Below are 20,167 nucleotides of genomic sequence, written 5' to 3'. Positions count from 1 at the left end.
CTGACGCATTACTTTGTGATGCCTACATGACATGCGCACAAATGTTTCAGCGCACTCAATGCCTCGCGCTCTTTCGCCCATTTTCAAAAGCACAAACGACAGGTTTGGATTTCGCCTCTGGAAGACTGGGACGTACTGTCTTCGAAACACGCGCATTGGGGAGAATGACAATGTAGATCCAACCAGCCGGCCGTCCCGCCTGTTTTGACTAGGTCATAAGCATAGGTACTTGGCATCTTGTCTTCCCAGATTGAAATGAGATTAAAAAAACGCATACCACGTCCACATATATTTCAGCGGAATGACAGATCACTGCTACCATGGCATTGGCACAAAATACCAGCGCTAGGTCATAATACGGCACATCGACGAGATAGTGCACAGCTCGAGTTCAGCACCCCACAGTACATCTCGTGGCTCTGTGTGGCCGTGCAACCGAGCAGCCCATACAAGCCGTCGCTCCCCGAACGACCCCGGTCTCCGCCACGCGGGCCCACGTCCAAATACGCGGCAAGAGATTGGTAGCATGAGGCTCGGTCCCCATTTCACATTCCCGCCCCTCACAGGACATGGCGCGGCCAAGCGACTCGGATGAGTGTCAATGACTTATGGAATACGCACATGCGATCACGCTCGGCCACACCTACCTCGGCAACCGCAAAAATCTAAAATGGCAACAGTTTGAGACACGCTCACTGTCGTCAGCGCATTGCATTGGTTGACGGAGGGGGGGGGGGGGGGGGGATCGCGTGTGACGGAACAGGCCAGCACAGCTTGGGTCGCGACGGCCGCCCAGATCTCCGGCACGCAGACGACACCAGGACTCATCACGGCTGACAGGTTGCTGGCAAGGTTCTGAAGTGCACAGGGCCGGTACTCGGGTCGAACCCCCATGGAGGACGGCTAACGCCAGACACTTCGACCTCGGACCGAAACGCTGCCTTGCTATAGCCTAGCTAAGACCTCGAACCGAAACGCTGCCTAGCTATAGCCTAGCTAAGACCTCGACCCGAAACGCTGCCTACCCAAGGCCTAGCTCGACCCGAAACGCTGCCTAGCTAAGGACAGCACGCAACCTCTTCTGCCAGCAACTCCACTTTTTTTGTCCGGGCAAGCAAACGCAAAATCACAGATCACATCTCTGAGACCGATCAAGAACTAAGACGGCCTTTGCCTATCGCCGGCCGACACACGCTCCGCGCGCCGCCAGCGGCGTACTTCTGTCGCTGGTCGGTACATAGCTCGAGGCAACATTCTGCATGCCGGGTGGTTGAAAACTCCCTCGGAATATGGTGGCTTGGCGAAACAACATTGACATGTGACACCATAGCCCAATATAATTGAAAATATAATTTCCCTGGCCCACGTCATACGTTTAACATAGCGCACCGCTACCGTGCTACCGTGGCACCACTCAGCGGCAAGTCTGTAACTCATATGAGGTACGGTCCCCATCAGCCAACGAAGCACCGTGTGGTCTCAAATCGAGTCTCCGCCGTCCGGCTTTCACTGTACGGGCGAAGCGAGCCAGGCGGCAGAGTCTTCGTGATGTCACATACAGTCCATGGCAACCCGTTCAGCCGAATGTAAGAAGTAATCAGATGCCTACGGTGAATTGTGACTTTTAGGTCTTAAGCGCGATGGACTCTGGAAAAATGGCCCTACAATTCATACAACCGAAACAAGCACAATGCGATTCTGCAGCACTGAGGCCCCTGAGCCGTAGCGTCGCGGTGTTCAGCACCATTCATAAATGATTCGCCCTACGCAGCGGGGCGCGAGACCCATGCGCTTGTCCCACGTGCGTCATACGCCACGTCCCAGGGTTAATACCGTTATGCAGGAGTGGGCGCTCCCGATGTCCCAGGAATGGGTACAAGAAGCCTCCATATATGCATTCCCACACCACACCATCAAATATGACTAAAAACCAGTTTGCACGGTCGCTGAGGGCGGTCGAATGTACAGTAAGCATGAACACACCATTCGAGAGCGTGCGCTCAATGACCCCAAACATGCGTTTCATTCCAATGGCCGAAGCAGTCCCCCTCACGACGTTTCTGACTACAGCCATCTCCGTGTCTTTGTCTCAATGGCGTTGCTTCTCTTATAAACTTACTTCGTGATCCCTAGTCCCCCAACCTTTCAGACATCGTCTGCGATTTAGAAATAACGTGTCGCACTTGCGATGAGTGCAGCTCACCTTCAACCACCGTTATCGGTTATATCCCGTCCGCCCACACGCCCGGCCACTATCGATATGTTCGGCTCCACGCCTTGCCCGCAGGCCTCGGTCAATCTCCGCTGGAGTGCACAGCAGCAGACCCGCTGGAGTGCACAGCAGCACACCCGCTGAAGTACACAGCAGCAGACCCGCTGGAGTACACAGCAGCAGACCCGCTGGGGTACACAGCAGCAGGCCCGCTGGAGTACACAGCAGCAGGCCCGCTGGAGTACACAGCAGCAGACCCGCGTGAGTACACGGCAGCAGACCCGCTGGAGTACATGATAGCAGACCCGCTGGAGTGCACGGCAGCAGATCCGCTGGAGTGCACGGCAGCAGATCCGCTAGAGTACACGGCAGCAGATCCGCTGGAATACATGGCAGCAGATCCGCTAGAGTACACGGCAGCAGGCCCGCTGGAGTAGACGGCAGCACACCCGCTGGAGTACACGGCAGCAGGTCCGCTGGAGTACACGGCAGCAGGTCCGCTGGAGTACACGGCAGCAGGTCCGCTGGAGTACACGGCAGCAGGTCCGCTGGAGTACACGGCAGCAGACCCGCTGCGGCTGGACGATGGTGTACGTTACTCGACCAGCACTCGGGGACTTAGTGACTCAGAGTTGGCCCATTCCGTAAACAGGCCTCACGAACCATCAAGGCAATGATGTTGAGCGCACCAGCAAGTAAGAAGAGTTGCAAATTTTCCATGCAGCTTCGAGCTGCCTGTGTTTAATGAAAAAGCTTGCACCCCTTACGCTCTGCCTCGGACCTCAGTTTGCCTCGCCACCGGCTCATGAGTGGCTACATATACAGAGGACAGCTGAAAATCAGTACAGCACCAAACAAGTCTGGCAAGCGCATTCGTCCACAGTGGCGAATCCGTCTAACCTAGCGGACATGCTGTTAAGACCCGGTCACAGACTACATATAGCAAACTGCTCGGAAGGAGGGAAAAATACAAATTCGACCAGAATAGTTATCAGTTATCGCGATGTCTAACTCTGTCACAAGCGTAACATTCGTAATAGAGCCATTTAAACCAGGCCATTCGACAGACTATATACCGAGTGGTAAGTTTAGACGGACATGTCGTTGAAGTTGGATAAAAGGAAGGGCGTGTCGTTTAAAGCTGGGTAATAAGACGGACATGTCTTTAAAGCTGGTGGCAGCTGTTCGATTACAGCCTTGCGGGAATCAGTGACATGACAGGTAAGGCTTATATGCACCCTGCAACAGAGATACGTTATTTTAAGGTAGTCAGTGATGCCTCGTACAATCGTAGCTATTAAATATGAAACGGGACGATGTAATTGCCAGCGCTTCTGCCGCACAGAATGGCGAATGCAGTCCGCGCAAAATTCCCATGCAAACAAATTTAAGGAAAACGCACTTGTCAGTGCTTAGAATGAGACGCATGTTTGGGATCACGAGGCGCTCGGTTTTTGGACCGTGTGCCGAATGCCCCTGGCTCACTCGACCCCTGGCCCGAACCGTGTCTGGCCGGCCCGGCCACCGCGCGCCGCCCGGCCCGGCTACAGGCCGAACCAGTCCTGCAGGTGGTTCACTGTGACGAACACCACACACACGGCCGCCCACAGCAGCACAAACACGATCCAGCCCGTGTGCTGGAACACGCTGCTGTGCTTGTTGCGCACACCCATGCCGATGAGGGTGAGCGTGGTGCGCCGGGAGTAAAGCACCAGCAGCGCCGGCACCACGTACTGAATGCCGGAGCCGGCGTAGCTGCCCGTCACGCCCACCAGCATCTGCAGATCCTGAAACACTGGGCAGCGAAAGACTGTGAAGTGCTGTGGTCGCGCGGATTACCGCTTATAGATACCGTCACACAAGGAGTGCAACACATAGGGCTGAAACGAAAAACAAAGCACAGAGGCAATGCCGCATAACGTGCAACCATTTCAGTCACAGAGGGCTCTGCAGTGTCATATCAGACATTTTGCGATTGGTAGCGAGTTCTTTAAAAAAAGACAATGTATCACCAGCACCGCATTATGGCCCAGCCATTCCACATCGGCACCTGCAGCTCTGGCGTTACGCACCTTCGGTATCGCGAAAACCTTTTCTGCACACAGCACCGCGCAAAGTTAAGATAGCGATTCTAACAAGCCAGCGCAATAATTGAGGCTTTACAAACAGCCAAACATCGTCCGGTGGTGTTAATTACAACCCATACTCTGCAGTACCAGACGTTTTATCCTACCTGAGCGGCGCCATGCAGGGTTCCGTCGACGGGTGACAATTTTGTTCAGTTTACATCCCCCCCTTCAAAAGCGTTCAAAGCTTCCATGCCAGTACTAGTACTGAACGAATTCGCCCCAGCTCGCATCAAAAGTGTGAAAGAGATCCAAGCCAGACATTAAAGGTACGTAACAGATAAAGCTGAAAATTTCGACAGACATAATGTTCTAAGATCACTGCTGCGCACTCATGTACACCAATATTATTGGTGCATATGAGTGAACAGTATTTCCACGCCAACACAACCAATCGATGCCACTCGACTCCCTGGTATTTGGACGGAATTTTTCTACAGGGTTTTCCCTTCCTCTTAACACGATTTTGATACGAGCGGAGCGATTGAAGCCACTGTTTGGGAGTTTTCCATTTGAATGTTTTTTGGGGAGTTATGTATATATATATATATATATATATATATATATATATATATATATATTCTTCTCGTGTTTACGAGATATTCACATATCAATACGAACATTTCCACCGTAAACAACATACATTTGCCGGCCCGGAGCACTTTGTTAGGCGGGCAGGTGATGTATACTACGCTTCCAGATGTGCGTCGCTGATCATCTTGTGTGTAACTAGGGGCCCACTGTTTGATTAATGGCAGACACCTCCGTAAACCCTAACTAATGAAATACATGATCCCGTCGACCTTTCTTAATCGCACTTACATTAAAAGGGAGTATTTCCCATTTGCATGGAGTTTTAAACTGAAACCTGGGATCCACGATACCATAATGATGCCATCCAAATCCATCATTCCATCAGCCATGCGCCGATAAAGGCCAATATAAATGTAATTGTCGAGTCGTTCATATCTGGCGTTTGAGCACGATTTCCATAGGTAACGGCCGTCAACTGGCTCTCAACGCATGTTGTGCAAAGTACGATGACGTAATTAAACAGTGACGCAATGACAAGCGTATTTACTAAACAGAGAAATTGTGATGTCTTGGACAGTCTTTTCCCCTTAAAAACTTACCAATGGTCATGAGTGATCTCATTTCAACATATCGATGCTTGCTTCAGTATCTTCAGATGTGAAACATTCCCTACAAGAGCATGTCTCAAAGTGCGAAATGCAGTGATGTCAGAAACGAGTTGAAAGTTGAAATTAAATTTAATGCCGATAAGAATGCTATCATAAAAAATGTTGAGAATAACACCATGCTGCTAGTACCTATTGGACTATTGGACTAAATTGTAAATCGAGAGCAGGCTAAAATTTATAGGTCCACCGAAATGGACCAGGTGGTGGACGTAGACCACTAACAACGACAACCAATGATGTTGCTTCCCACCCCGCAACCTAAAAATGAAATGCGTGCATACACACAGGCCACTCCTCTTCTCGCTTCCGCGCAGGGCAGGCTTTTGCGTGGGCCGCACACATGCAAAATGATGCACAAATCACAGACAGATGACAAATGGGCTCAAATGCTGGTTGTGTCCAATTGGGCGGGGGGGGGACGATAGTCAATACTTGCGTGATTTTCCTAAACCAGCCCGCATATTCAAGCATGGGGCACAGAAATCGAGCATGCCTCTCGGGATGATGATTTGGCCACCGAACGGTAATTGAAGACTTGCTGAAAGACTGCATATTTTGTACCAACAATGAGATACAAAATGCGTAGTAGTCATTCCGGTAAGTTGTTTACTTGGGACCAGTGGTATATACGTGGGACGGAGCTGCTTCCGCACTTTTCGGCCCCGGCTTTCCCACAGGCACCTTTCGAATTTCCAATTTTCACCCTTTCAAATGACACATCACATAACACCACAACATGAGAGAGAGAGAGAGAGATGAGAGGAGGAGATAGAGAGAGAGAGAGAGAGAGGAGATGAGAGAGGAGAGAGAGCGAGGTGAGAGCGAGATCAGACGAGAGGCGAGAGCAGAGCCGGGAGGAGCGACGGATCGAGGAGAAGCGGAAGAGCGAGAGCGGAAGAGCGCGAGCGAGAGCTGATGGAGCTGAGAGCGATGAGGAGAGCGAGGTGGAGGAAGCGAGAGCGAGAGCGAGAGCGAGAGCGAGGAGCGGAGAGCAGAGAGAGAGAGCGGAAGCGATGAAGCGATAGCGAGAGAGCGAGAGCGAGAGCGAGAGCGGATCGAGCGGAGAGCAGAGAGGCAGAGCGAGAGCTGAGAGCGAGAGCGAAGAGCGAGAGCGAGCGCGAGAGCGAGAGCAGAGAGCGAGAGCGATGGAGAGCGAGAGCGAGACGAGAGCGAGAGCGAGAGCGAGAGCGAGAGCGAGGCGCGATGAGGCGAGAGCGGAGAGCGAGAGCGCGAGCTGAGAGCGAGAGCGAGGAGCGCGAGCGAGAGCGAGAAGCGAGAGCCACGAGAGCAGACGAGCAGAGAGCTGCGAGGCGGAGAGCGAGAGCGAGAAGCGAGAGCGGAGCGAGAGCGGGATGAGACGAGAGCGAGAGCGATGAGCGAGAGCGAGAAGCGAGAGCGAGAGGCCGAGAGCGATGAGCGAGTGAGCGAGAGCGAGGAGAGCGAGGAGCGAGAGCGAGAGCGAGAGCGAGAGCGAGGGGGGGGGTACACAGGCGGTACGCGGCGGCCACCCAGGGTTCTAACCCTGTCACGAGCCGCATTCACGCATGCCCCGCATGCTGGGGCCTGTTACCACAGACGGCCACTTGCCATGATGCTGCAAGTACCAATGGGGATTTCAGAGAACCATTTGTCTAGCAAACTGGGGAAAATAGGCTTGTAATGTGACCACTCGGCTGTGAGGAAATCTACAGGCCATGCACACAAAGTGCTGATCCAAAGGTCATGACATCAATGGAGCCATATGCGAACAATGGTTTTGCAACTTCAAATTACCTAGGGCAACGATAGATGGCGGTAAGAGCGCCAGCACTGGGAAGAGTAGTCGCCGGATGAAGAGGCCGTGCCGCCGGCCCTCCGTCAGGCAAAGCGTTTGCAGGTTGTTCCGCAGCGTGATGGCGATGATAGGGAAGTTGGTGGACAGTGTGAACACCGGAAAGAGGGTGAGGAAGTAGTCCAGCACGCGCTGCAAAGACAAGACGTTTCAGCCGCTTGGACGTGGGAACATACATTACAATCGAAAGTAAGCACACTACAGAATCTGACATCTGCACGCTATGAGCGTCATGAGACAGTTCATCGTGTGAGGCAGCCCACAGCTCTGGTGACTGTCGTGCTCTCGGTATTTATATTTGACATCAGCTTACACTCCGCATACACACGCGGCTATTACGTGTCAATAGTCTGACAGATAAAACATGATGTCAAAAAAGCGGAAAGTGACAAGGGATAAAACAACACATAAATACATGCACGCATAAACAAAACGGGACTACCCTTTCCACAAAAAAGGACCTGGCAGCGCGCTTAAAGCTGACTGAATTCAGTCGTCGAATATCCCCGGGCAACTCATGGATGAAAGACGCCGCTCGGTGTGCAAAGAACCACTGTCCTGCCGCCGCGCGTCAGCGTATGTTCGAAGCAGACAGGCAGACCCTCAGGTTCACCTCGCTCACGATCTTCACACATTCGGCGAGTCGTGGCAAAGTGCAGGTCATCCCGCGCGCGAGACACGTGGTCCTACCTTCGTAGCCCAGTAACTACTCTAGTAGCAAAGATAACTACTTTAAGCAGTCTGGCCTCGTTAACAGCTGGACACTGGCCATACACCGAAATGCAGTATCTCAGCGCCAGATGACTATACCCTGTTCTATGGTCAGCAGCATTCGTCGCGAGAGGAAATATCTCAGGTGGCGGAGACTGATCAGGACGCCAATGCACTTTTTTACTCCCACACTGACGTGCGCGTCCTGTCTCGGGTGGCGGTCAAATAGCACATCCAAGTTATTTATGGTCAGGCTCTCCCGAACGGTCTCACCACCGACCCGTATACTGACAGGGGAAAGTGCGCGAGTGTTCTGTCGGGGGCTAAGGAGAAGAAGTTCGGTTTTGAATGCGCTGAGCTCGGGACCGTGGACATGGAGCCACGATGCTGGGGAGGACAGGGTGGCTTCCATGCGTTGGATGAGTGAAGGAAAGTTGCGTTTAACAATGACATGAGAAATTAGGTGTCATCGGCGTACTGGGTCACATGAGCTCCCGGTGCGTGCACGCTGAGGTCGTTGGCGAAGACTGTGAATAAGAGTACCAAGGGCTGACCTCTGGAACTCTTATGGCATTGAGGAGGAGCTTGAAGACCACTCTATCACCAGAAAAGAGTCGCAGACTGGCTGGAAATGACCAGAAAGATAGGAGAACCAAGCCGGGTCAGTGTTATAGACCTGAAACTTGGAAAGTAGTTGAGCGTGAGGAATGACGTTGAAACATGTATTGAGATCCAAGGGGCACAGGAGTGAAAGCTGATCACGATCCATGTTGGAAAGGTGCGGTTGTTCACGGTGAGCAGAACAGTCTCGGTGGAATAGCGGGAACGGAAACGGAAAGAACGGATAACATGTAATGTATAATATGCAGTTATGCGATGCACAAAATGTAATGGAAAATATGCTCCTGCAGTTTCACAACAGGGTAGAGTCCTATCTTAATCACGGTTCTCTCCAGCGGGGACACCGCCGCTCGGCCGGGGCCCTCTCCAGCGGGGACACCGCCGCTCGGCCGGGGCCCTCTCCAGCGGGGACACCACCGCTCGGTCGGGACCCTCTCCAGCGGGGACACCGCCGCTCGGTCGGGACCCTCTCCAGCGGGGACACCACCGCTCGGTCGGGACCCTCTCCAGCGGGGACACCACCGCTCGGTCGGGACCCTCTCCAGCGGGGACACTACCGCTCGGTCGGGACCCTCTCCAGCGGGGACACCGCCGCCACCAGACTGCCCACCTCGAACCAGCCGGTGTAGTGTCCGTCACAGTCGTCCGGCACGAAGTTCAGCGTATACAGATCATAGATGGAGGGGAAGGCGAAGATGCCGGTAAAGGCCAGCAGCAGGTAGAACCCCAGGATCAGCAGGTAGTCGGCAGCCAGCAGGCCTGCACAAACGGACGCAACATCGAACCGGCAGCTAGGCCAAGCGGCCGAATGGCACGTGGTGTAGTGAAAGTCGCACAGCCTGGCCATGGACGAGATGGCACGACCCTGGCGTAAAAGCAAGGTGTAGACAATGGCAGTGTGGTGAGGCTGACATGGGAAAGAACGAACAGCTAAATTTAATGCGAATAATGGGAGGCGGACGGCGGACAATCAAAATATCTAGAAAATAGTATCACGGACAGCAGTGATTCTACAACCACCTGCGCATTAACGATGGGGGCCGAACACCTGCCAGAGCTTCAAGCTTGTCGTTCATACCCCCCCCCCCCCCCCCCCCCTTGTCTCCCTGGGCAGGACCAACCAGTCGGGCAGCAAAGCAGCCACCTGACAGCCGGCGTTTGTTGGTGATGGGCGTGATGAGCGACGGCAGCGAGTGGTGACACATGAACGAGTAGACGCAAACGCCGAACAGGGTAGGCAGGCCGGCCACGCGCGCCACTGCCGGCCGACCCAGCGGTCGGTCGGCGGCGGCCAGCTTCCGCAGCGCCAGCACCACCATCAGGCCAAACGCTGCCGGCCAAGGTGACACGGTCAGGGGGCGCCAGTGTCAGCCCAGCGACAGAAAGGTAACACGGTCAGGGAACATCAGCGTCGGCCCAGTGACGGAGAAGTGACACGTCAGGGACGCCAGTGTCGGCCCAGCGACAGATAACACGGTCAGGGAACATCAGCGTCGGCCCAGTGACGGAGAAGTGACACGTCAGGGACGCCAGTGTCGGCCCAGCGACAGATAACACGGTCAGGGAACATCAGCGTCGGCCCAGTGACGGAGAAGTGACAAGTCAGGGACGCCAGTGTCGGCCCAGCGACAGATAACACGGTCAGGGAACATCAGCATCGGCCCAGTGACGGAGAAGTGACACGTCAGGGACGCCAGTGTCGGCCCAGTCATGGAGAAGTGACACAGCCAGTGGACGCCGGCGTCGACCCCGTGAGGAAAAAGTGACACAGTTAGTAGACGTTAGTGTCGGCCCAATGACGAAGAAGTGACACAGTTAGTGGAAGCTAGCGTCGGCCCAGTGACGAAGAAGTGACACAGTTAGTGGACGTCAGCATCGGCCCAGTGACGGAGAGGTGACACAGTGGGTGTTAGCGTCGGCCCAGTGACGAAGAAGTGACACAGTCAGGGACGCCAGTGTCGGTCCAGTGACGAAGGTCGCAGGATAACAGCAGACTCAGGGTGACAGCGATGGGCTCCGTAACTAGAATTCATCATATCACATGAAACATGTCTTTTTTGTCAAATTCACTAAAAAATCGTGCTAAGCATCTCGTAATGAAAACGGCCCATCGGGCACGAAGCAGCCCCAGCTCTCAAAGAAAATCTTACCTCCCCATCTCATCAAAGTGGTGAGAATCTGGAGGTACTTGGTCTTCTGCACATTGAAGAACACAAACGAGCCGAGAACAACCACGAACGTACTCTGTAACAACGAAAGTCCGTCACAGCCGCACACAAAACGCCTGACAGTCGGACCTCGCATGATCAAGCGGTGCGTGCCCCTGACACTTGGACCTGACATGACCAGGCGACGGCCTGAGTCACGCGTCTGCGGCGCGTGCCCCTGACACTTGGACCTGACATGACCAGGCGACGGCCTGAGTCACGCGTCTGCGGCGTGTGCCCCTCACACTTGGACCTCACATGACCAGGCGACGGCCTGAGTCACGCGTCTGCGGTGCGTGCCCCTCACACTTGGACCTCACATGACCAGGCGACGGCCTGAGTCACGCGTCTGCGGTGCGTGCCCCCTAACGCGGCCATGACTGGCAGCGCTCAAAGCCACCCGCCGCTCCTGTGTCTGTATCGGGTGAGAGGCCGCACCCACCGGTGACGTCCGCGGACTGGGGAACCCATCGGGCGGAGCGGGCACACCGATGCCGCCGAGACAGTGACACTGACCAGGAATATCCTGTAGGCGTCCCATCTGGTGAGCTCGAGGTCTGCCCAGCATCGCTCGGTCAGCGGGATCGAGGCGTTACACGTGTGGTTCACCGGCACGTACGTGCTGAAAGGGAGCCCGGTCACAGCGGCCGCCAGCATGCATACACGCAGGGGATGGATTATGGCAGCAGGCGCTCGGGTCACTTGCCAGAGCACGTCATCAGACGGCCTTCGTACCGTAACAGACGGATGGCAACACTTCCGTACATCGCCACCAGCTCCACACGTATCATGGTAACCCTGGCGTCCCACCGGAAGCAGCCACCAACCAGCACTGCCGCCCCCCCCCCCCCCCCCCCCCCCCCCGCTGGACCCCACCACTCCGCCTAGCGCCTCACCATCCCACGTCGCGCAGAGACTTGGCCACGGCGGCGGCATAGATGGCCAGGTCGCCGTACAGGTACAGCGCGATCATCACGTAGAAGACGTTGACGCCCCCTGTAAGAGAGAGTACGTCAGGCGCGTCGTAGGCAGCGGCTGCTGTAGTGTTGCGCACAGAGTAGCCAAAGCATCACGCCATACGGTGCGCGGGTATCCAACAGCGTAACCAATGCATCTTAGTGTACGACAGCGCGTAGTTTGTGGATCGGGACAGCGTGAAAACGGACTCATTTAAATATATCAAAATGACAATAGCAAATTAAAACCAATTCCAAGCTCGACATCAACATCAATATCAAAGGTCTGGTTAAGTATTCGGAAAAGCTTGCCGGTCACCGTCGGAGCATCAGCGATATTGAATCTAACGCACGGAGACAGTGCCATGATTGGAGTTCCTAAAACTTGCCGCACATTTTGAGAAGAAGAAAGATGCCATCTTTCCCATCTCCACTGTCTCTGTAATGTTGTAGTACTCATTCAGCGAAACGGGATCTGGAAAACAAGAATATTTAGTGCAGAAATGCAGCAATATTTCTGATTACATGCCCAAGCAAACAATAAGGACAACGGACACATAAATATCAAACACATGATAACACCGAGAACACAGGTATGTCTAATGGACCGCGTTACTAGCAAGGAAAGGACCACCATCAGGGCACGGATCTACTTTCGGCCCAAGAGCGGCAGCAGGCCATCAGCTGTTGACCTGCGGGCGGGTCAGCACTCCAGAGCAGCTCGTGTCGGTCAGCTAACCTGGCTCCAGCAGCCGCAGCTCCTCGCTGGAGGGGCTGGCGTCGCCGACCGAGCCGCGAGGAGAGCTGCCAGAGCTGCTGGCCAGAGCTCCGCCCGGCGTCTCTGCCCTCTGGCGAACAACGGCAGCCGTCGGCCAGCTGCTGGGCCCGGAGCGCGACTACCGCGGTCACGCCGCAGGCAGCTGCTCCTGCGTCCGATGTGAACGCCGGCGCACACATCGACCATGTAGGCACCTCGATGACAGCGCAAACCGTCTTCACCGACTCAATGCGCACGTTTCTAGATAGTCCAACAGGTAAGCAACAAGACAGTGGGCCATCAGTACACCGAAAGATGTACTGATGTACAACGATAGTGGGAACAGCCAAAGCAGCAACGAAATATCTGTGTGAGGATGTCGAGGAATTCGAGGTGGTAAGAAGGTAGTGCGAACAAATCGAATACGCCTGAAACTATGGCATAAAGACTAAGCACAAATACAACGAGCGGCAGTCGCAATGCAGGGCAAAAGGCCACACCCCACTACTGAATCAATGCAGTTGGAGCGATTGCGACACGATGGGATAGATGGACAGAGATTCGCGAGATCTCTGAAACCGTCGTCAACCCTACATGAGCATGGTTTCGGGTGGGACAGAACCGGAGAATCGACAGAGCGGAACAGCATCAAGTGAGACGGTCAGCACCTCAACCACAATTCCTTGCGTGGGCACGGCGGCAGCGGGGCACGGCGCGATAGACAGGATAGGAAATACACCACAGGCCTACCACGCACGGCAGCGCTGGCACCGACCCGCACCCGGGGCGGCTCCGGCCACCCGCCGCCGACGCCCGGACTCAGGATCTGGGGTCGCTCAGGAGGCGGGCCGGCCCGGGGCGGCTCCGGCCACCCGCCGCCGACGCCCGGACTCAGGATCTGGGGTCGCTCAGGAGCCGGGCCGGCCCGGGGCGGCTCCGGCCACCCGCCGCCGACGCCCGGACTCAGGATCTGGGGTCGCTCAGGAGCCGGGCCGGCCCGGGGCGGCTCCGGCCACCCGCCGCCGACGCCCGGACTCAGGATCTGGGGTCGCTCAGGAGGCGGGCCGGCCCGGGGCGGGGTCGTACCTGGGTCAGCTCGGGTCGGGCCGGCACGGTGATGACCCGGCACTGGCCCGGCGGCGGCTCCCGCTCCGCCGTCACACAGTCCAGTTGCTTGCGGGGAACAGGCGGGTGGTGAGTGGGACACCACCTGCGCTTACAGCGGGTGCGGACAGCGCGGGGAGGCGTCCCTACAGGCACCGACCCGAACCTACGTCAGCTCACGCGCTGTCAACCCATGGCGGTCCACATGAGCTCTTTGTACCACGCATTACGCGTCTATTGTTGTGATGTGACAAAGTTGAAGTTGATGTCTATGCTGCCAGCAAGAGAAAGTGCGGAGAATCCAGTTCCATGTCTTAATCCATTGTTTGCAGAGATCCCTACTGACCAACAGTCATACTTTGTGGCCCATAAACGACGTCAAAAGGCTTGATCCCACAGTCCGCTTTCAAAAACGTAACCAATATGGCAGAGGAACATTGACATTTCTGCAGAGGTGGTTTTAGCAAACTGCAGCATAACCTATGGCATGAATGACCCCCAAAAAGTAGGCCATGTGTGTCAGGGGCTCACGGCGAAGATAAAAATTATGGTACCATGCCAGTGTACAGACTGAAACAGTGGCAAAACAATATCATAACAAGGCGAGATGCCGCGACTTGCACTGGTATGTAGTTTATCGATAATCTATATGTGGAATCAGTATCACCAGCTTGGCGTATTAGATACACGTTATTTTACTTATTGCTCGGGCCTTTTAATGATTTTGGGGGCCCCCCACACCATAAATAAAATTGCAATACTATGGGCAAGAAATTGACAGCAGAGCATGCATGAATTGCATGAAATAGTTATCAAGGATCTGCACACTGACCACTCATATATAATAGGTATCACTTCGTATTCAACCACAAATAGAAACAGCAGTGACGTTTTGAGCACTTGACACAACCTCCAATGTAGGACGGAAGCATGCTTAGCAAACATGACAAAAATACAACTACATATATATCAAGTTTAAAGCGTTTTTTAAAGAAAATGAACAAATAGAGACAATGCGCCAGCCCACGTAAACTTCAAGTCAGGATGATTGTAAACTATCAACAGGAGCATGAGCAAGAAGAACACACCAAACCACGTGGAGCATGGAGACATCCGAGTTTGTCCACAGAGGACACGCACAGTGCGCGACTCTACCAGTCTTCGTGCAGCAATTCAGATCACTCACAACGCACACCACTGAGACCATGCTAAACGCGCCGTTGGGCCCTTCCTGGTACCTACAGTAGAATCATGACAGCAATGTACAAACAGGACCGAAGGGTATAGCATACCGTTTGTAACACATCCTTTATATCAGACTTCACTTCATTTTTTAATACATCCCTTACATCAGACTTCTTCTCAGTGAGTCTTCAGTTTCTTCAGTCAACGAGATCTCGTGATCGGTAATAGTTTGTGTGCTGTGTGTTAATAATTGCCCTCATTATGGCGATCCACAGGTAGATTTTTTTCTCGAAAATCGCACTTGTTCAGCTTTCCATCACAGCTAGGAGACCTTGCCTTGAGGCGACACGAAACCTGTGCGGGCGTGTTCCTCGTTCAGTTCTGAGTACAATACCGTATATTTTTACGAGTTTTGAGCATACATTTATGATATATGGCTCCATTGATGTAGCATGCCTGCCCGTCGCGCGTTCCGCGGCATCGTCGGTTGCCGCCCACCTCCCGCGCCGGCCGTAGATCGCCGTGCGGTGTTTATAAAAAAAACTCCGGTGCTCTGAAACCAAAAAAGCTAGGAACACCTTTGTGGTGTCAAAAACATGCGCAATGGATGGCCCCATGGTCCAATGCAAATTTGGGCGCGATTTTACAGCATGCCGGAGAGATGCCTTTAAAAAAACCTTGGGGGACCTGCATCCCCCACCCACGAGGGTTAAACGGATTAACGGATTAGTTAGGTTTATGATCCGTTTAACCGCGAGGGTTAAACGGATCATAAACCTAACTAACCTTTATCAACCCGACGAGGGAAGAACTCATCCAGCTTACATATTTAACTCAACATCCAGCAAAGTAGCGTGATAACGTTGCTGCATTCTAGCTGCTTGTAGCATCCTGGTGGACCAAATGACCGCATCGCGCACCATAGGTCTAAGCCAGGCCGCTACCACATAGCCCTCGCCAATCACCCCATACCGCGAGGAAACGATACCATCTGATGCCCGTCCTGCCGCTGTCAGCTCGTCCAAGAGGACACCCAGGGCTGCGCGAGCCTGGACACTGCCCACGACGACACCGCGCCAAGTGTGCACCGGGGTCGGCCAGACCCACGGGATCTCGTCACTAACAGCCATAGAACGACCGAGCGGGCGTCTAGACATGGCAGCGCGCGCGGGCACATGCACGCCCCCGGTGCTCTAGTGAGCACGGGCCCAGCGGCCAGCCAGCCTCGGCCGTGTGCGCACCGCGTGGGACGCGGAGCGGCCTAGGCTACCGGGCTACCGAGCAGCGACAGCCGAGCGGCTACATACAATAACCTCGAGGGCGACGGCGGCCACCGACGAGGCACTGGCTTCCTGGGGAGCACGGTACGCGTCACGGCCTTGGCCGGGAACAAGGACAGGCTTCGGGACGGTACACGGAGAGCGGCCGAGCGCAGGAGCAGTGGCGCTCCAGCGCAGCACAAGGTATGGCGGAGCGGGACGGTAAACCACAGCGCCCGGCGCCCGGGGGGAGGGCGGGGGGGGGGGGGGGGCGGAGCAAACGGAGAGCGGCCGAGCGCAAGAGCAGTGGCGCTCCAGCGCAGCACAGGGTATGGCGGGCGCCCTCATCCATCACCGACGAGCACAGGTGCCAGGGCCAGCATGCCAAGGTGTGCCGGCTGGTGGTACGACAATGGCCCATACGCCAAGTACAAAGGGAGCTAATACTGTAAGTGCACGCACCGCACTCGGCCCGCGACGGTGCCGTGCCACCAGACGCTAAGGCGTGCGGTTCTGGCGCACCCCAGCCGACAGTGGTGCCCGAGGCCGCCAGCTCCGGCGCCCAGCACGTACCCGCTTCACCCGCCGCTGTCGGCGCCAGTGGATGATGGCATTGGCCGCCGCCATCGCTTCGATCACAAACGTCGCCGTCAGGTAGCTGAAACGCCCGAAGAACACCATGGTACGTCGGTGCGGAACCATGAGGGCTAGGACAATCTTTCTTACTACTGTTTAAAGCTTTATTTGGAACCTTTTGAATGGATGCATTTCTGTGGTCGGAAATCAGACTAAGCAGTGTCTGTTGTGTGAACCATGAACCCTTTCATCCGATCACGCAATTCCATGTCAGCAGCAAAATTATGGACAAAAGTTTAACGTGCCGCAATGCTTGGCACAGTCTGTCCTGCCCTCTGACGCTCCCTAAACCTTTTAGCGCGGTCGCTGCCACCGGCCACAGATCATAACTGTCAGGGGCAAAAAGTAAGCGTCTAAAGCGACTCGAACCCACCCCGCCACGGTTGGGGAAATCGAAAGGCAGGAGCTCTGGTTAACTGAGCTACAGGGACGGACTTCGGATGATGCATGTAAGCATCATGAAAAGTGGTCTCATTTTGAAACACCTTGTCAACTACGACCATCCTGAAAATTGAATACATATGACAATAAGAACTAAGCATTCACTGCACCACCTTCTCTTCTCCCCTTGCTCCCAGCCCCACCCTGCTTACCGTGGCAACAGTGGTGACCCATCCATCACAGGGGCTCTAGGAAGAGTCTCACCTCATGAAGGCCAACATGATGATCAGGCAGAGGCCGAGAGCCCAGCCGGACTCGGCAAACGCCGCCGGCAGCGTCAGCGCGCCCGTGCCCACGATCAGGTTGAACACGTAGATGAGCCCCACCTGAGATGGAGTGGAGTCCGGTGCACAGGGCAGACAAGACAACCACCAGCAATTCAATGTGCTGATGTGCAGTGGCAAAGCTGCACACAAGATGTGTGCAAGCCAAACTAAATGTCAGAATGACAAAATGGCCCTTTTACATGTATTTTTTTTTAGGGTGGTACCTTTGTGGCAGGCAACACAATGATTTCACAATGCATGCATCCAGACTACAGCTATAATGCCAAGGAAATAAACCTGCTACGAAATCTGAAGGCAGAGCAATATGAAGCAATAGAGTAACATGACAAACATCTTAAGCACAAAGTACTTGGTACTTGTACTTGGTACTTGGTACAAAGTACTTGGTACTTCCCAGTACTTGGTGGGAAAACAGCCATTTTTTGTTCCTGTAGCTTACCACTGTAGAATACCCATTTTCGTCAGTATTTGCAGCAGGCATATTTTTTCTGCAGTGTCTAGCACATCAGCTGAAAGCAAAATATGAATGTGAATGTCTCTGGTGATTCCTACTGACCTAAAAATAACCCTTTCCCTCAAGTATGCAGCTTCAATGTATAAATGCTCCATACTTTTTTACCCAGTCTTGATGCCACATTCCACAAGAAGACCTTTTGCTTCAACACTTGTTGTACTTGCACCATATGTTATCCATCTTATCTCATTGTAAAACCTGTTCAGTTTCCTCCCCTCCAAACACCTCCAAAAACATTTCCACCAAAGCTATTAGTGTGTTATATCATACTTGGATCAATGAGAGCCTGCATATATCATAACCTACTTGAATCATAGTGAGCTTATAAATAAGCCAACAAAGTATGCATAGAACCAGGAACATTAAAATGTACAGATGTGTGATATGAAGTGAAAAATCCAGAAGAGTAGCATAAAGGATGATGATCTGGTGATGAAGGAGAAATAAAAGTTGAGGTGAATAATGTAAATGGCAGTGATCTTATTACACAAGCAGTGTAATGCTTAAACTTCTATCTCATGAATGCAACATATGAAAGTAATTTTAGGACACAAGCTGTTTTTATTTAACATTACAAAACACAGTGGTAAAAATGCAAGATTACCATCAGCTGTTTAAGTTACATTTCCCACAAACTGGCTGGGGTGGGGGCTTTGACACTTAAAATCATCAAACATTAAAGTTTGCCTTCCTATCCTACCACCACAAATCTTTTGAAATAATGTAGCCTATCCCATTTGTATTGCATTACTCTATTATCTTGGCTGTGCTCATTTTTCAAGTTCTGTTTGCCAATGACCAATGGTGCCACCAAATTCTGAGCAAGTTCATGGGAAAGGGGCTGAAAGGTTCTCTCTAGTAGTCTCTGGCTGCCTGCCCCCCCCTCCCCTCCCCCCCCCAAGCACAGCAAAATCATGTCATAAGGGACTGGCAGAAGGGTTGCCTATAATGATGTCAATGATGCCAAAAAATAGCTGCTATACTGACATTTAAAATAGCAAGTAAATTATGGGCACCCTTGGTCCAGTCTGCAAAACATATTTCACTGTACCAAATGCCTTTGCAAGATCAACACCCTCAGTCTCTGGCTTATGTGCACCAAACTCAGGCCAGGCCAAATTGGGATGAGTTTTCAAAGTACCTTATATGAAACATTGGTTTTAAATAAGTACTTTTGGTGGAATACTTTCCTCTTTAGCAGCATAACTCCAAGGAAAGTTGCCTTTCTATGCACTGAAATTGGTGGCAACATGGCACCAAGCTCTGGTCTTCTAGATTCACTTGTACATACACCAAAATGTTTGCTACAAGGTAACTGCCGTGCCTGACAAGAACATTGGAGACTACGTTCGACATATGAAAATAAGACAGATAAAAACCAGTATCAAACATCACACACCTACTTCTTTCCCTTGTCATGCTTCACTGTATAAGGTTCACTTAATAGTAAGGGTTGGGTCCTGAGAAAGTTGGTCAAGTAGTTGTCACAAGCACCAATGAGTCTCCACTGTGATACCCTTCTGTGAAAATGCATAATTATACTGATATCATAACCATACAAACCTATCACAGATGATAGAGTATACTTTACACCTATTCTGAAATGGTGGCTAACAGATGACGTTCTTGCCATACCTTATCATGGCCACATTTCATTCAGCACTTCGGTGCGCATGACGGAGAAAATTGCAAACAGCGCGGCAGAGAATGTTCTTACAATTTTATAGCCAGGCACAGGGACCGTTGCTTCCCTAATCCAATATGGACCACAAAACACGGGTACCTGGCACGCACCATCCGTCCAGCCCTCACGAATTCGCGAGGCCGTACGAATTAGCAGCAATTACCCGCGCCAGTTTTAAGAAGAGCCAAATTGCGCAACATTTTATTGATTTTGTTCTTGATGAGCCCAAAATTATATCGGGATTTAAAGTACTCTGGGGTTAATGTGTAGCTATTAAATGTCTATAATTAAATGTCATGAAACTATTTGTGATTTTATTTATATTTCATCGAAAGAGTGAAATTATTTTTATACCAATTTGTAATAATTTTAAAACCCCTGAGGTTCAGTAATTTGCAAGTTTGCCTATAGATGTCTCTAAAGCTAGGACGTGA

The 20,167-nt window shown here is 52.9% G+C and overlaps 1 protein-coding gene across 5 annotated transcripts; it reads right to left on the bottom strand.

Annotated features, from left to right (window-relative positions):
• Nucleotides 1-274: 274 nt before the first annotated feature.
• LOC119111900 (transmembrane protein 104) lies at nt 275-19,893 on the bottom strand. 5 transcript variants are annotated; one of them, XM_037235770.1, is made up of 13 exons: nt 19,833-19,893; nt 17,975-18,044; nt 17,453-17,574; nt 16,745-16,829; nt 12,606-12,714; nt 12,261-12,341; nt 11,807-11,906; nt 11,427-11,532; nt 10,854-10,947; nt 9,848-10,033; nt 9,314-9,462; nt 7,314-7,503; nt 275-4,007 (listed from the first exon to the last, which is right to left on the bottom strand). In XM_037235770.1, the coding sequence occupies exons 2-13, from the start codon at nt 18,014-18,016 to the stop codon at nt 3,757-3,759; spliced, it is 1,515 nt and encodes a 504-aa protein (XP_037091665.1). In that variant the 5' UTR covers nt 18,017-18,044; nt 19,833-19,893; the 3' UTR covers nt 275-3,756. The 5 variants fall into 5 exon arrangements, with proteins under 5 accessions (XP_037091665.1, XP_037091662.1, XP_037091661.1 ...); XM_037235767.1 differs by having other exon boundaries at nt 19,844-19,887; XM_037235766.1 differs by having other exon boundaries at nt 19,767-19,849.
• Nucleotides 19,894-20,167: the final 274 nt, after the last annotated feature.

This window comes from Pollicipes pollicipes, unplaced genomic scaffold, assembly GCF_011947565.3.
Source record: "Pollicipes pollicipes isolate AB1234 unplaced genomic scaffold, Ppol_2.1 Scaffold_7261;HRSCAF=8764_pilon_pilon_pilon, whole genome shotgun sequence".
NCBI classification, from domain to species: Eukaryota; Metazoa; Arthropoda; class Thecostraca; order Pollicipedomorpha; family Pollicipedidae; genus Pollicipes; species Pollicipes pollicipes.
The sequence above is the reverse complement of the archived record's forward strand: the minus strand, read 5'-3'. Positions and strand labels throughout refer to the sequence as shown.